Here is an 18,159-nt window from a genome sequence, read left to right as displayed (position 1 = left end):
CGGGCCGTCGGCGGTGGTGGAGCGGCACGGGTGGGGTGTGCTGCGGCACTGCGGTTCTGAGGCCGTTACTCCGGTTCCTCCAGAGAGGGTGGAGGAGGAGGCTGGAGAGCGGCGGTGATTTTTGCCAGGGCTTCCCCGGGGCTCGCTGAAGAGGCTGGAGGGCTCCGGAAGCTGGGCGCGTAGGGACGCACAATTCATGCCCCTCAACCCCGGGGAGGGGAAGGGGTCTGCTGCTCAGGCGTGAAGGCGGCGGAGGGATGGTATCTGCTCTCGGGGAAGGGGCGAGCCCTCCCTGTCTGTGGTGAGGGGCTGCGGTCAGGGGAGGCTCCGCGGGCGAAGCGGCTCCATGCCCACTGGTGGGTGGAACGTGTAGAGCGGAACGCGGAGGGCGAGCCTGGCGGCCCCTCGGAATCTTAACGTGGTGTCCCTTTAGCCCACGGTGTGGTTAATTCACTGGGCGGTTGGGCTGGTCCGCTCCTCCCGGAGCTGGGCAACCTTGACGGGCTTTTTTGTCTTGTGCTACAGCCCCTTCTCCCTTCCTCCTCCTCCAGATGCCTTTTCTCTGCCCCTCCTCGCCCGGTACAGACATTTCCAGCGCAGGCTGCCGCTCGTGGCGGGCGGTGGCAGCCCCTCCACGGGGTTGGCGGCTGTCGAAGCCACTTCTGGGGATTTCGTCTCGTTTCCCTCTGGGGTGTTTTTTGAGGAGGGACCATTCCCCCCCCTCCACGATGGGATTTTCCTCTTTTGCCAAAATGGACTTTCATTGATCTTTACTTACTTCTGCAACATTTAGTTAACCAATTTCTTAGGCGTATTTTTTTTGGTAGTTCCTTTTTTTCAAATAATCTGTAAAATGGAGAACGAAATTTTTACTCCCCTTCTGGAGCAGTTTATGACCAGCCCTTTGGTAACTTGGGTGAGTGTCCTTTATTGTATATTTTGCTGCATTATTTGTGGCCGCAGAGATGGAGGTGGGCGTTCTTGTGATGATCGTTTTCTTGTAGGTTAAAACGTTCGGACCTCTGGCTGCAGGAAATGGGACCAACCTGGACGAATATGTAGCTTTAGTGGATGGGGTATTCCTGAACCAGGTCATGCTCCAAATGTAAGTGTTTTCTTCTTTTCTAGGTAACTTGTTTTCTTTGAAAAATAACATACTGTGAACTTAGAGACTGTGTTTTTAAGCCTCATTTGGTTCTTTGGCTAGAAAAATTCTGGTGGTTTAAGAATTTGGATCTTAAAAGGAGTGATAGTCTTACATGCCTACGCCATTTATCACAACCCAATAATTATACCTGTTAAAACTGGGAAACTTTATAATTTTTTATTCCGCCTATCGTGTATTGTCACCTACTGTATTCAGTGCTGAAATCCAAACCCCATTGTGCCCTCTTTGATAATTTTGGAAAATAGAGAATGAGAATCTAGTTTCCTAAGGGGGGGAGGGAAGATTTCACTGTGTGGTTTTGTGCATTTGGTGTAGAAATGTTTCATATTAACCTCTATGTCTAAAAATAAAAGGCTCACAATTTGAAACTGGTAAAGTAATAATGGATTCGGAAAAGAGAATTTCAAACAGCAGCCCTAATTGGTGAGGAGGACTGTTGCTAAACCAAGTAACTTAAATGCCCACAATAACTGAAGTCTGCTGAGAAGATTTATTGTGTGAATCATTACATTGTTTAATAGTTAGGGGATTATCTTAAGGTATTCTTAGAGGTTTGGAAATGGAGGTAAGAACAGTCATGGTGACAATTAGGTGATAATTTAGTAGGGAAATCTTTGTCTTGTATTTATAATACTGGGTTTGTATTCAGTAGGAATGTTTGTTTTTTTGAGATACTAATTGAATATGAAAAGCATATTGATGGTTAGTGAAATAAAAACTCCATTTTTATCTTTATAGGTATTAAGCATGCATTTAAAAAATTATTTTATTTAACTTTATTTTAATTTGACCACAGAGGGACAGGGCGAGGGCAGGAGAAGAGAGAGAGAGAGAGAGAGAGAGAGAGAAAGAGAAAGTGAGAAAGCAAGCCACCAGGTCTGGGACTCAAACCACAGCTGGCCATATGGGAGTCCAGCACCCTTAACTACCATGTAACTTGCCAATCCCCTATACATACATTTTAAGTATTTTACTGTAGGTCATCAAACTCAATTTTATAATTGTGCTTAAAATAATGTGTATGTAGCCTTTTTAAAAATAGATTATTTCAAGAGAAGTTTGGAACTTTTGAAGACCTTATTTTTTATATATGTGGGAAATTAGTACATTATAAATAAATAGTTGTTACTAGAGGTTAAGTTTATTATTCTGCTTTGGTAACTTTCCATGTAAAGTACCAATTCTGTGTTTTATTGGAAGTTTTTTCTCTGTTTAGGTTCTTCTGTTTAAAGAGAGTATAAGTCATATTTATGAATAATTGTTCTAATGTTAATTTCTATGCTCTCAAAGAGATTTGTGTGCTGTTTTTCACATGTAGTGTTACACTGTTACATATTTTCCCAAAGTGTTCTATTTGTGTAAGTACCCAAAGAAATGCATATGTTGTCTAAATGTATGTACATATTTTTTTCTTAAAAAAGGAAAAAAAATGTAGACATTAATTATTTCTAGGGTTAGTATAAATATATTTTGGCAGCTAGCTTACGGAATTATTTTTTATCTTTGAAATAGCCCACTGTTTCCTACTCAAAGTGGTAAAATAATTAAATTGATTTCTATTTTAGGGAACACACATGACAGGAAGGGTAGTATATTTTCAGAACTTGTTCCCTATGTCTCTTGCTTGTTTTTAGACAGAAAAATTTGAATTTGTGCTCAGAAATATCAAAATTAAGTATATTCACAGAAGAAAATAGGTTACTTTAATTTTCCACATTAATGCTTTTTATTTGAATGATTCCATTTTCAAAAAAAAAAGTTTTTTTTGAATCCTAGGTAGTTAGCCAGGATCCTTAAAAACAAACATATTCGTTGTTTCCACTTTGAGTATACTTTTATACTTAAAATAGTATATTTGTTTATTTTGAAAATAATGGTGTACCAAAATAGTGGTTGCCAGGTTGTTTTTTTGGGAGGACAGCTTTTTTCCAAAGCTCAAATCTGCTTCTGTGTTTTTCAGTTCCACCTCTTAGTTTCTTTAAAAGTTTTTTCAGTGTCCTGATTCTGTTCTGAATGACCTATATAAATTAAAGAGAAAGAAAATTAAGGAAAAAAATAGAATGCTTTTGCTTCTTTTGAATCATTTGCTAAAATAAGATCACACACATTTGTTTTAATAAACGGATAGGGTGACAAATACAATATTGTGCTAATTTTGAAATTAGTAGGATTTCTGTTCAGTGTTTTACTCCAATTAATGTGATTAATGTACTTTATTAAAGTGTCAGTTGCAATTTTGTACCCAGTAAGTTAACCTATATAAAAATCAGCCTTAATCTAAGTAATTTCTAGAATATATTTGGTAATATAAAATCTGTGAGCAAGAACTCTTTGTAAATAAACCATTTATGCATTTTGCTTTATATTTCTTGTGCTTGGAGTTTATTGAGCTTCTTGGATCTATGAGTATGTATTTTTTTATCAAAAATCAGAAAAATTACAGTCATTTCTTCAGAAATGTATAGTATACATGTATGTGGATATAGTGTATGTATATAGTGTATGTGTGTGTGTACCCTATATATATATTTTTTTCTATTCCCCTTTGGAATTCCAATTACATGTATGCTAGATTACTGGACATCTTAAAACTTCTGATGTTCAATTTGTCTTTTTTGTTTTTTTTCCTTTTCTTCTTTGTTTCATTTTGGATAGTCTATTGGGATATCTCCAATTTCATTGATCTGCTTTTAATCCCATCCAGCATAGTTTTCATTTCAGACAATATAGTTCAATGTCTAGAAATTTAGTTTTTTATATCTGCCATGTGTATATTTCTCATGCTCTTGTCTTTTCTTTAGCTTTTTGAACATACGGAAGGAATACAGTTATAACTGGCTTAATGTCCATGTCTACTAATTCTGTGTCTTTTTTGGATTGGTTTTGATTGATTGATTTTTTTTTTTCCTCACTGTGGTGAGTTTTGTTTGTTTGTTTATTTATTTATTTTTTAAATTTAATTTTATTTTTTGCTTTTCCATGCCTGGTAATTTTTTTTATTTGGTGACAGACATTTGAAATTTTACTTTCTAGTTGAGTGCTAGATATTTTTTTATTCCATTAAATACAGAAATCCTGAGCTTCATTCTGGGATGTTGTCAAATTACTTGGAAAGTTCTTTTTTGGAACTTGCTTTCACTTTGTAAAACTTTGAAGACAGTTAAAAGCCTCTGAAAAAGCTGGTTGTTGAGAACAGTAACTGTTTAATATTATTCCCTCTAATCTTTTTTGGTGGTTCTTTTACTGTCCTTGGGTCATTTCCTCACACTTACATCGTGATAAGTAATACCCAGCTGTTGAAACCCTCTACAGATCTTTCTGCAGCTCTGTCCTCCCAGGCACTCTGTGCTATTTTTTTTTTTAAGTATTATTTATTTATTTAATTCCAATTGTTGTTATTTTTTAATTTGACTAGAGAGAGAGAAGAGGAAAATGAGAAAGCAAGCCGTCAGGTCCAGGACTCAAACTGAGGTGGATCATGAAGGAATCCAGTGCTTTTATCCACCATACCACTTGCTGGCCTCCTGCACTATGTCTTCTAGCTACCTTGTTATTTCCATACTTAGGTCCATCTGAACTCAGAGAATCCACTGCTCCATCTCTTTTTTGAGAACTGGAAACTCTCCCGAAGCAGTAAGCTGGGGCAGTTATTGAACTCGTATTTATTTCCTGTCCATAGAACTCATTGTCCTTTGTTGCTTGATGTCTAATATTTTGAAAAACATTTTATGTATTTTGTCCCTTTTTTTTTTCCTAGTTGTTTCAGGCAGATAGGAGGGTAAATTTGGTCCCTGTTATCCATCTTGGGCAGAAGTGGAAATCTGTTTAATATGCTTTTGGTTACACTTTTGCCCGCTAGTCTTACATTACTGCTTTCAGATGTTACACAGATTTTTGTAAAAGGAGCCTTATTGTAGAATTTTTTTCATCTAAAATGTTTATTAAGAATAAGAATACTGATATTCCAATTGTTGTTATTTTTTAATTTGACTAGAGAGAGAGAAGAGGAAAATGAGAAAGCAAGCCGTCAGGTCCAGGACTCAAACTGAGGTGGATCATGAAGGAATCCAGTGCTTTTATCCACCATACCACTTGCTGGCCTCCTGCACTATGTCTTCTAGCTACCTTGTTATTTCCATACTTAGGTCCATCTGAACTCAGAGAATCCACTGCTCCATCTCTTTTTTGAGAACTGGAAACTCTCCCGAAGCAGTAAGCTGGGGCAGTTATTGAACTCGTATTTATTTCCTGTCCATAGAACTCATTGTCCTTTGTTGCTTGATGTCTAATATTTTGAAAAACATTTTATGTATTTTGTCCCTTTTTTTTTTCCTAGTTGTTTCAGGCAGATAGGAGGGTAAATTTGGTCCCTGTTATCCATCTTGGGCAGAAGTGGAAATCTGTTTAATATGCTTTTGGTTACACTTTTGCCCGCTAGTCTTACATTACTGCTTTCAGATGTTACACAGATTTTTGTAAAAGGAGCCTTATTGTAGAATTTTTTTCATCTAAAATGTTTATTAAGAATAAGAATACTGATTGATTTAGTGACACTAATGTTGCCATTTTGGACCCAGACTCTGAGAGTGAAGACTTGACCTTTTCATGACACTGTTTATGATCTCTGCCTTGTAATTTGGGACTTTTCACTGATTTGGGATTGATTGTATTAAAAGATGGACCCTGGACTTTACTGAGCAGCTTCTTGAATCAAAGAATCTCAATTAAGAGCTTGTGACATGGCATGAGTGGTCTTTAACTAATGGGAAGGGGGAAGCTATTTAGAGACCTGGAAAGCCAGCCCAGCTCTTATGCATGCTGCAGGGCATTTTCCTACTTTAACAAAATGAAGTCTTTTTTCCTCAGTGCTAGTATCAGATGGAGGGCTTGGTAATAGTGAAGTAGAAATAATTGTTTTTCTGTTGGAGATGTCGCTTGTTCTGTAGCCAATTGTGAATATTTGCTGCAAATTTTTAGGGAATTTGTGTAGTCAATTTCATAAATCTAAAATTCAAAAAGTGTGCTATTCATGTTACCTTAAACAGATGGAAATAGAGATAGATTAGGGTTTTAAGTACTGAGAAAGTTATTGCTATATCAGATATTGTTTGGAATCACTCTCTAGTTCAACCCTACTAGATAACTATACAGATTACTTGGAATACTTGGTTATTATAATATACTTGTTACAGCTTTTCTTCTTTTAGAACCTTGAGTTTGGAAGAACTTTGGAAGTCATTTACTATAAAAATTCTTTTTAATTAAAGTCTCAACACATGGTCATTCAACTTCCACCTGAATATTTCCTTAGAATCAGCTTCATAGCTATTAGACTAAAAAGCCATTTTATCTAGTAGAGGCAGTCGACTGAAAAGTGTTTGTTCTGTCAATGTTCAAAATTTCAGACATAGATTGTGCTAATGTTATGATTCTGTAATAACCCTAAAACATGTCCTTGAGTTTTGAACTAATGCTAGAGCTTCTTTCCTTTGGGTTTGTCTCTCTTTAGGTTGTCTTTCCATCTGTGATCATATGAAACTTTCTAAAATACAAATTCTTTTTGCTATAGGGTACGTGTGCTTGCTGGAGAAACAGAAAGCCAGAAATCAGCCCCTAGGGGATGGCCACGCTGTAATCCCTTCTCCATTCTTCTCTTGGGATTTTGGGCACTCATGCACACTTGCCCGACCTGAGTTTTAAGCTACTGGGTCTGGGACTTGAACTGCGATCCACTACGTGGTAGTCCAACGACATAACCATTACACCATCTGCTTGTCCCTAAAATGCAGATTTTTATCGTCACTCCTTTCTTTAAAATGATTCAGTAGCTCTGTGTTGACTTCAGAGTAAACACATTACTTAAGCATCTAGACTTCTTTATGATCTGGTTGCTGCCACTTCTCCAGTTCAGTACCATTAATCAATGTATTTCTTAAGATTGAGACTTGTAGATCTCAAAAACAAGCTGTGTTTTCAGATGTCTCTGTGCCTTTCTGTATACCCTTTCCTTCCCAGAATACTTTTCCAGCTCCTCATTATTACTTTGTTGTACTGACTCCTATTTACCTTCATTCCTCCTCTGCTATTTTCTGGTATATCCTAGGCTTCATCCTCCTCCTTGGTGTTTCTATAGGGCCATGTATTAAGTTGTCAGAAAAGTCATGATGTATTTTTCTATACAAAAATGTGTCATGGGTTTCCCGATAACCCAATATATATATATACCTTGGTAATACCATTTATCTCCCTCTGTTGCAGTTCTTAATTTGCTTGACCCTACTAATTAGCCTATAAGATTTTTGAAACCAGGTGCTGTACCTTACACCTTTGTATTCCTAGCACAGTGCTCGACCCACAGTAGATTATCGATATTTACTATAGAATGAATAATAGAGAAGTGTGTGGTAAAGTAGATTGATTTGGGGTTTTGAACAAGACAGATTTGGGTTCAATTCTATTATAGCTGTGCTACTTACTTACTTGTGTGTAAACTTACACACTTAACATCTCTAAATCTCAGTCCCTACATTTCTAAGATAGGAGATAATGGTTCCTTCCAGGGTGGCGAGTGTGTGCTGGTGGGAATGATTAGATATAAATATTTCTCTCAAAACAAAAAGAACATACAGTGCTTTCAGTTTGGTTTCTAGTACTTTTCTGGATGACGTCTAATATGTTGAGAATGTTGTCCATAGCCTGACATTGGACTAATATCTTCAAGAAAAATCCATAGTGATTGTCTGATTCTCAATATGACTTAAATCTAGTTAAACTATAGAAATGAAGAGAACCTAGAGAAGAAAAGGTGAACTAGTTGCTACATGTGGGGATATTTAAAACATTTTTTTAAACTGAAAATTCTCTCTGTAATATGTAATTAATTACAGGGAACTAATTCTCATAGGATAGATGGGAAGGAAGACCAGTCCCTAACTGCTGTTTTAGAATGATACCAGTTATTCTTTTAGAGTCTGTGAAACAGTTTGATACCAGTCTAGACAAAGTGTCAGTAAAATTTGAGATTTTACTTGATATTGAGACATCTGTCTAATACTCAGTTTAGTTTGTTAGGAAACTAGCTTCTTTTTTAGAGAATGTGGTATAGAGGAACAAAAACATAGTCTTGAAAATGTGGAGTTTAAACCCTGGATCGTTCATTTAATGTTTGTCTGTTTTATTACTTATGACTTATGTATTATTTTATGGTTTTTGCCATACAGCGGGAAGTGTATAGTTACCAGAGAGAGACAGAGAAAGGGAAGGTGAGAAATCACCTCTCAAGGGGGATGGCTATACAACAGTCCCTTCTCCTCCATTCTCCTCTTGGGATTTGGGGTATGCAAGCATATACCTGGCGTGATTCTCAAGCTGCCAGGTCTGGGACTCGAACTGCAGTTCGTTGGCCATGTGGGAGTCCAGCGCCTTAACTCCACACCATCTATTGGCTCTCGTTTAATGTATTATTAAACCAATTATTGGAATTGGAAAATAATCTTATATATTCTGTATTTTTAATTGTATTCTCATGCTCTTAGACCTATTTAGCTAGTTCAATAATTAAAAAACTGGATTGATGAAGCGCATCAATTTTATTCTGAGTGATAGGAGGCCTCCCTTAACATTTGTGGGATCCAGGGTAAGCATTCATTTACCACAATAGACCTGTATATTTAAAGATTATTAAAAACATGGAGCTGGCAGGTTGTGTGGTGGTTAAAGCTGCTGGATTCCCACATGGTTGACTGCAATTCGAGTCCTGGACCTGGTTGCTTGCTTTCTCACTTTCCCTAGCTCTCACTTGCTCTCTCTCTGGTCAAATTAAAAAATAATTATAACAAATGGAATTAATTAATTAAATAAATAATTTTTTTTATAAAGAGAAAAATATAAACCAGGCTAACAAATTATTAAATAGATCTTAGTAATTTTTCTTGAAAAAATATACCATATTTTTTTGAAAAATATTCAGTGACTTAAAATGTTCAAATAATAGAATTTGTTTAACCTAGAATTCATACATTTAAAGTAGTCACAGCAGAATTTGGTGCAGTTCCACGTTTTTCCCTCATTCTTGGCTCTGTCTGGCACCACAGAGAGGTCCTATGTATGTGCCTGTCAACACCTCCATGTGTGCCCTGAGTTCAAGCTCTTGTACTTCCTTCTCCAAACAGCTGTCCCTTGGTACAAGGGTACAGACATTTGTAGCCAAGTCCATCCTTTGGACAAACCTGGGAAAGAGGCCTGTTCAGGCCCTGATACTGGATTTAAAGGTATTTGGGCAAGAAATTCCAGAGTTCCAGGTAACTGGAGAATCATCTAGAAGAGGGGACTGGTGGTGTGTAGGTATATCCTTTTGTTTACATGTATTGCTTGCCCAGTGGAAGTGTGTGGCCTGAAAAGGACCAGACTGGGAATCAAAGCAGAGACCCCACTTGGCCAGAATCTACATATAGCACTCAGTTAGAGAGATGAAAGAATGATTCATGCAAAGATTAGTTCATCCAGTGAGTAGTTTCCCAGTGCTTACTCTATAACAAACTATCTGCTAGATATGGGACATGATGCTTTTTTGCCCACTAATAAGGGGAATGGGTATGTAAGCAAATAGCAGTGTGATATCTATGCTATCAGTGGAATTATGTTCTTACAAGAGTGTTGGCACAAAGAGGCAAGTGATAGGACCAGCAGAGGGCATAATGATTGTGTCGGCTGGACTCCCACGCGGTCGGCCATGGTTTGAGTCCTGGATCTGACGGCATAAAATTTACTCTGAGTGTGTGTGTGTGTGCCTAAAATCTCAAGAGGAGAATGGAGGAAAAGGTATTGGGGCATGGCTACCACCCCTGGGGGGATGATTTCTTGCTTTCTGTCTGTCTGGCAAGTGCACACCCTCTATAGCAAAAATCTTTCTTAGGGAAAAAAAAAAAAGGGAAGTGATAAAGGAGGGAAGGCTTTTTGGAGAAGATAATGTTTGAGCTGGATGCTAAAGTTAACTTGAAACCAGAATCATAAACAGTGGGGGAGCTGAAGGAAGGGTTTTTTGTTTGTTGGTTTCCTATAGGGCATGCATGTTTGCTGGAGAGAGAGAGCCAGAGACCGAGGGATAATGAGAAATTTGCCAGGGGTGATGGCCATGCTGTAATCTCTTCTCCTCCATCTGCCCTTGGGATTAGAGACTCAAACTGAAGTCAGCCTTGTGAGAGTCCAGCCCCTTACCCACCATACACTGGTTGGCTTCAGGAAGGACATTTTAAACAAAAAATAGCATGAAAAGAGACATGAAAATGTGAGTAAAAGTCATGAAATCAGGAGGTCTGAACAAAGTGGGAAGATTTCACAAGGCTGTTGGGGAGGAAATCACAAAGGGAGTCAGTTAAAGAAGAATACAAGTATTGTTGTGCAGGGTTGAAGGCCTATTTGAGATTTGGAAACCACACAGTTCTAGTGGAACCAGTCAACAAGGTTGAATAACCAGTAATGCTTAGCTGTTCAGAAGTTGACAAGAAAAATCCATAGAATTTATTCAGAATCGGAGATTGGTAAGTAGATGTTGGATGAAAGATGTCGAAAGCAGTCAGACTTCTGTCCACAAAGAAATAAAAGTACTAAAGATTCTTTGGTGAAGAGTTGAATGGCATGTGTGCATTAAAGAGTGAGGAAGAGAGCCAGTATAATCAAGAGGAAGCTGACAGACTGGTTGGATTAAGATCAAATAGCAGGGGAGACCCAGCAGGTGGTGTGATGGTTAAGGTTCTAGACTTTTCCCACATGACTGACCACGGTTTGAGTCCTGGACCTGGCAGCTTGCTTTCTTACTTTCCCTCTCTCTCACTCTGTCCCTCTCTGGTCAAATTAAAATAAATAAATAGATAAAGTTAAATAATTAAAAAAAAGAAAAAGAAAAAATTATACCTGGTGCGTGTGTGTGGGCACTCAAAATCCTAGGAGGAGAATGGAGAGAGTATTGTGGCATGGCCATCCCTTCTAGGGGGGGTGATTCCTCACTTACTTTTTTTTTTTTTCTCTCTCTCTTTCTCCTCTTAGAGAATGCACATGTCCTATGGCAAAAGAAACCCAGAAACTGACTGTTAGCTTGATTTATTTTCTCTTTATGTCCATGTAAGAGAGAGAGTGTTTATGTGTATGTGTGTTAGTAGAAATAAATTAGGGAAACCTGATATTTATAGGCAAGGTTTGGCCACTGAAGGTGTGGATAGTCAGGACCACCTATATGTGGAAGAATTTGATTCAAACCTTGAAGGGCAATTGGACTTGAGTAGCTATATATGAGGAAAAGAGAGGGTGTTTTAGGATTGGGAAGCAGATTGAGGAAGAAGCACTAAGTAGTAAATGTGAGTTGGATGGTGGGAAGACTAGCCTTAGTAGAGGATCCAAGTTGGGGAATAGTAGGATGTGAAAGTTCCATAAGCAGAGTAAGCTAGATTATGGCGAACTTGAAAATTAACTCATATAAATTAGGCTATATATGGCAGGAATTGAAGAGCTACTTTAACCTCCTTGTTAGGACATTATTTTTGAGAAAAAAATCAATTTAGCTCTTTACAGAATAGATTGAGTATGGTACTAGTTTCTTCATCCAATAGTTTACTGAACATGTACAATATTATTAATGCTGAAAAAATATCAGTGAATCAGAGCAACTTAAATTGTAGTAGTGCTTGGAGCAAGGGTCGGGAAAGGCAGGATAAGTAGGAAGGATGGGTGGGAAGTGATGGATGATACCTAAGCTTATGATAATGAGGTCCTAGATCAAGTTGGGCTATATGATTGGCAAAAAAAAAAAAAAAAAAAAAAAATTCAAGAACTACCACAAAACAATTTATGGAATTCCACCGGGACCAGCAGTTGGTGTAATGGCTATGTCGCTGGACTCCCGTGGTTTGAATCCTGGACCCAGTGACTTAAACTCACGCCAGGCGCGTGTGTGCGCATATCCAAGATCCCGGGAGAAGAACAGAGGAGAAGGGATTGCGGTGGGGTATTTCTTGCTTTCTGTCTCTCTGTTTCTCTCTGTCTTTCTGGCGAGCACACGCGCCCTATGGCAAAAACCTCTCAAAAAAAAAAAAAAAAACAACAACAACAAAAAACCACACAAACTATGGAATTCTAGATATAGTGTCTGAAAGACAGGGAAAAATGAAAGACAATGTCAGGGTTAAAGCAGAACAGACAGACTATATTTAAAAATAACTATTTGTGGGACCAGCAGATGGAGTAATGGTTACATCACTAGACTCCCACATAGTCGACTATGGTTCAAGTCTGGGACCAAGCAGCTTAAAATGCACTGGGTGCGTGTGTGCATTCCCAAAATCCCAAGAGGAGAATTGAGGGGAAGGGGTTGCAGCGTGATTGCCCCCCCCCCCAGGGTGATTTCTTGCTTTCTTTCTCTCTCCATCTCTCCAGCAAGTGCATTTATTTCATAGCAAAAAATCCCTCAAAAAATAAATTAGTATTTGTAGGCCCAGCTGCTATGGTGCAGTGGTAATGCTAGTGCCTCCTAGTGCTGGAAACTATCTGGTGACCTTAGTTCAGATCCTGAGGTCAGCCTGAAAAATATGACTGTTGTGTGTGGGCATCCAGGGTCCTGAGGAGCTAGAGGGCTGGAGAAAGGAGGTTGTATTGTGATAAGACACTGTCAAGGGTACTTTCTCTCTTGTGTGTACATGTGAGCACGCACATGCTTTCTTTCATGAAAATAAAAGGGAAACATATATTTTCCAATTTTTAATTTTTTAAATTTGCTGTAGGACACATGTACTCATTGGAGAGAGAGAAGTATGATGGAACCTCCCAGGGGGTATGACTACTTTACAGTCCCTTCTCCTCCATTCTCCTCTCAGGATTTTGGGCACACAAGCTCAGAGGCAGAGTATATTTTTCAAGTCACTGGGTCTGAGACTTGAACTGCATAATCAACCATGTGGGATCCAGCTGTCTTAGCCACCATATCATTGGCTGGCCCAGGAAAAATGTATTTAGAAAAATGTATTTATAGGGAGACCAGCAGTTAGCATAATGGCTATATTGTGGACTTCCACATAGTCGACCGTGGTTCGAGTCCCGAACCCGGTGGCTTAAACTCACGCCAGACACGTGTGCATGCATGCCCAAGATCCCTAGAGGAGAATGGAGGAGAAGGGATTGCGGCGTGGCCATCCCCCCTGGGGGGTGATTTCTCACTTTCTGTCTCTGTCTCTCTCTGTCTTTCTGGCGAGTGCATGCACCCTATAGCAAAAACCTCTCCAAAAGAAAAGTATTTATAGGAAAAATGTGAGATTTGGACCCTTAGTTTTCCATGAAAAAGTAAGAACATTTTAATTATCCTTATTTTTCCTAATTTGCAACAAAAACATTTAAACGTATAATACAGCAGTGTGTTTTGACAATGATGCTTAATTTTGTGTGAGAAACATTTCAGTAGTTATGTATTTGTGCACTTTAAATTCTCACTGAAGTCAGAAAGATAATTGCTTTACTTTTGGATTTATTTGGTAATAGTAATAGTTGAGAGTCTACATTAATAAGATATAACTTAGCCAGGAAACCTAATAGTTCTGTGAAAATTAAGTTACATTTACTTTATTAGAATTGAGTAATTATAAAAAAAAATTAGAGAAGGGACCAGCAGTTGGCGTAATGGTTATGTCTCTGGACTCTCATGTAGTTGACTGCAGTTTGAGTCCTGGAACCGGTGGCTTAAACTCATGCAAGGCGCGTGTGTGTGCATGCCCAAGATCTGAAGGAGAATGGAGGAGAAAGGATTGCGGCGTGGCTGTGGCTTTCTGTCTGTCTTTTTGGCGAGTGCACGCACTCTATAGCAAATCCCCCCCTCCAGAAAAAAAAAGAATCGAGTAATTTTTGTATCACAATTCTGTTAATTGTAAAGATTCCTTTTTTTCTGTCCTATGAGAAAGGGCCGAAAGCAGTGTTTCAGAGTTAGGGCAGTGCTGTCCTCAATATTTTTTTCTGTAACCTGAGAATAGTCATATAATTACTCTGTTTTACACATTATTCTGAAAGCATAGCTAGTTACTGGAAGAAAATCCTGATCTATTTTTCATAGTTCTCCAGAATTTTTTATTATTTAAAAGTATTCTATGATGAAGAAGTTTGATTTAATAGTTAATGTTAAAAATGCTTTTGAGCCTGGCCTGTGGCCTAGTGGGTAAAGGAGCCAAATCCCAAATAGCCAGCTGTGGTTCAAATCCTGGATCCAGTGGCTTGAAAGACACTGCACAGATATGCCCCAAATCCGTACAAGATAGAGAAATGGAAGAGGAGGGGTTCTGGCATTATCACGTCCTATAGGGGGTGCTTTCTCACTCTGTCTCTTTTCTCTGGTGAGCACAAGCACCCTCTGGCAATTAAAAAGTTTTTGGGGGACCAACAGTTAGTGTAATGGCTATGTCAGTGAACTCCCATGTAGTCGACCACAGATTGAGTCCTGGACCTGGTGGCTTAAAAATCACACCAGGCACGTGTGCGTGCGTGCCCAAGATCCCAAGAGGAGAATGGAGGAGAAGGGATTGCGGAGTGGCCATCCCCCTGAGGGGTGATTTCTCGCTTTCTGTCTCTCTGTCTGTCTCTGTTTTTCTGGTGAGCGCACATGCCCTACAGCAGAAAAAAAACAAAAAACAAAAACCCAAAAAACGAAAAGAAAACAAAAAAAAAACCCCAAAAAACTCTACAATCAAACAAAATGTTTTTTGAAGTTCAGTATTTATTGGGTATTTAACTTCTCTTGGGAACATTTAATTAATCATCAGTTTTTTTGCTCATGAATGCTTTCAAAATACTGTAAAATCTTAGGTCATTTATTCCTTCTTTTAAAAATTGGTGACCCATCTTATAAAATCAAAAGCCTTCTAAATGGTTTATTTCTCTTGGGCCCTTTGTAGACCATGCGACAAGTCTCTTTAAGGCATCCTTAGTTTTCTCTACAAGTGCCTTCTTCTTACTCGGTTTTTAGTTCACATTTTTTCAGTATTATACTTGTGTATTCATGTGAATTTTTTCTCTTCTGTTTTACTTTTTATTATATTTTTCCTTTGATATTTGGCTGTAGCATTGGTTTTGTAAAAAAGTATCTATTGTTTTGCTTTTAGTTGGTGGGCTTAAAATGGAGTTAGCGTGGATTCTTTTGGAGTCTTTTCTGGTACACTGAAAAAGACAGATTAAACTGATACTGTGGTAATCTTACCTACTTTTATTTAATAGGAATTAATATCTTAGAGTTGTCTTGTATAGGGTTTTTTTTTAACAGTAGAGAAACAAATGAAAAGTTTTTCTTAGCAAATTAAAAAAAAATTCTTACTTGAGATATGTATTTTATGACTATATATTTTAGTTCACTAATTAGGAGAGACTGTACTTTGGAAAATATTTTAAAAAGTTTTTCTTCATGTTAGAGGACTTTATTGTATCCCCAAAATGACAGTGATACCTGTCACTAATAATTAATCAGGTGGACTATTTAAATTTACTCCAGGAAGAGAGTTCAAGATGATTCCTTATTCTCTTGAGATGATAGTAAGGGAGTGAATGAAAGGCATGGTAGTTATGTCTATCCCTGATCTACATATCAGCACACTTTGGATTTCTTTGAGTTTCTAGGACTGACTTTCTGTACAATATTGCAAATACTGCCCTAAAATATTGATGAAAACAAACTGCAACTCTATCTTCGGCTTTAAGGACAGTGGATAAAGGTCCTATCATCGCTCATCACTGTTCATTGGTTCTTTGGCCTTGTTTCATTTCAGTCACTGGTCACATTATTGGCCACCATCTAAATGAATGTTCTGTTACCTTATGAAGACAGTGATTAGTGTAATACCAAGTCCTTCGGTCTTTATACCAAGAACATGAATTGTTTGTTTGTTTATTTTTAAGAATTTTTTATTTAACTTGATTTTTTATTATTGTTTTCCAGTTTAATCAGAGAGCGAGAGGGAGAGGGAGGGAAAGTGAGAAAGCAAGCCACCAGGTTTGGGACTTGAACCACTGCCTTTTTTTTTCTTAGAGAGATTTTTGCTATAGGATGTGTGTGCTCATCCGAGAGACAGAGAGAGAAAGCAAGAAATCACCCCCACCTCTACGCAGATAGTCATGCTACATTCCCTTCTTCTCCATTCTCCTCATGGGATTTTGGGCATGCACTGGCAGGAGTTTCAAGCCTCTGGGTCTGGGACTGAACTGTGATCAGCCATGTGGGGGTCTAGCGACGAAACCATATTATGCCATCTGCTGGTCCCATGAATTGTTTTGCTTTCAAAGTAAAATCAGTAGGTACCAGAGACTTAGTCTAAAGGTTGTCTGTTTGGCTAGAATACTTTTCTTTCTTTTTTTTTTTTTTTTTTTGAGAGCTTTTTACTATAGAGCACGTGCGCATGCCAGAGAGAGAGACAGAAAGTGAGAAATCACCCCACAGGGGGGATGGCCACGCCACAATCCCTTCTCCTCTCAGGATCTTGGGCACGCACACACATGCACCTGGTGTGAGTTTAAGCCACCGGGTCCGGGACTCGAACCGCAGTCATCTACATGGGAGTCCAGCAACATAGCCATTACACCAACTGCTGGTCCCTGATTAGAATAATTTTCATAATAATATTGAAATGTCATTTGCCTTCTGCCTGTGTTACAAAAGAATCGATGATACAAATCAAAGATAGGTAAGACTACTGGTATCGCAGTATGAATTAATGCCTGGTAGTCACTGTATTCTTCACACTATGCACTTGTAGTAGTAAAACAAACAAACAAGTCCAGTTTATTTTACATGTTGCAGTAAAAGTTATTCTATTTGAGACCCTTGCGTATATGTCTTTTTAACATTCCATAGAACAAAATGGAAGTATGTATAAGTGGAATGATTATCTGGAGAAAAACTACTCATATAAATTTTTGAGTTGTAAACTGAACAAATCCCTGTTTTGTGAAACACCATTTTTACTCGAAAGAACAACTAGCAAACTATGGTTATTTCGATTTGAAAATTGGAGAACATTTTCTCAAAAATGAATAAAAGTATACCTGTCACTTCAAGTAAAACAGGTGCAGGTTGCCTCCATCACCTGCTGGTTAAGGGAGTTGGATCCCACATGACTGACCATTTGGTTTGAATCCTGGCCTTGGTGGCTTGAGAAATATGCTGGGCACATGTATATTCATGCCTCAAATACTGAGGGGATAGAGAAATGGAGGAGAAAGGATTGTAGCATTACAGGCCCCATTGAGGAGTTCTTTCTCTCTTTTTCTCTCTCTCTCTCAGGCAAGCACATACACCCTCTGGCAAAAAGAAAAAGAAAACCAAGTAATTGTATTTCATATTAGTGATAAAATTTGAATTATAGAAGATACAAGTTTGACAGCCTTTCAGTATTTACATTTTCGGGATGTGGGGGCAGGCATTGTGCAACAGTAACACAACTAGACCCACATGGGAAAGGTCCTATGTTTGAGTTCTGATGCCTCCTTAAGCTCTCTGGGAGCATGCTCTCATGCCCACGATCTGAGCCAGATTAGACTAAGGGTGGATGTTGGTGTCAAGACCTTTTTGGGGTGTCTATCTGTGTCTCTGTCTCTTATGGAAGAAGTAAATTGGGACCAGCAGATGGCATAATGGTTTTGTTGCTGGACTCCCACATAGTTGACCACAATTTGAGTCCCCAACCTGGTGGCTTAAACTCTTGCTGGATGTGTGTGTGCGTGCGCGTGTGCACACATGCTGAAAATTCCAGGAGGAGAATGGAGGAGAAGGGATTGCAGTGTGGCCAAAACTGCTGGGGGGTGATTTCTCACTTTCTATCTCTCTGTCTCTCCAGCAAGAGAGCACATACCTATAGCAAAAATCGCTCTCTTAAAAAAAAAAAAAAAAAAAGAAGTGGGGCTGGAGAGTGGCATGATGGTTAGGGGTACTGGATTCCCACATGGCCAACCATGGTTCGAGTCCTGGACCCAGTGGC

General features: G+C 38.6%; 1 protein-coding gene across 14 annotated transcripts in view; it reads left to right on the top strand.

The window, feature by feature from the left end:
* The first annotated feature begins 647 nt into the window (after nt 1-647).
* CCDC88A (coiled-coil and HOOK domain protein 88A) overlaps nt 648-18,159 on the top strand; it is a 157,122-nt gene continuing 139,610 nt past the window's right edge. For 11 of the 14 annotated variants that reach the window (XR_001371182.1, XR_001371181.2, XM_014591800.1 and 8 more), the window contains exons 1-2: nt 648-916; nt 1,005-1,105. Coding sequence is in view for 12 of the 14 variants with exons in the window: in XM_014591800.1 (XP_014447286.1) it covers nt 854-916; nt 1,005-1,105 (164 nt within the window). In the remaining 2 variants the exon portion in view is untranslated. The remainder of the gene's footprint in view (nt 917-1,004; nt 1,106-18,159) is intronic. The other 3 variants (XM_027775974.1, XM_027775973.1, XM_027775972.1) reach the window with 1 other exon arrangement.

Source organism: Tupaia chinensis, unplaced genomic scaffold (assembly GCF_000334495.1).
Source record: "Tupaia chinensis unplaced genomic scaffold, TupChi_1.0 Scaffold000622_1, whole genome shotgun sequence".
Lineage (NCBI taxonomy): Eukaryota > Metazoa > Chordata > Mammalia > Scandentia > Tupaiidae > Tupaia > Tupaia belangeri.
The sequence above is the reverse complement of the archived record's forward strand: the minus strand, read 5'-3'. Positions and strand labels throughout refer to the sequence as shown.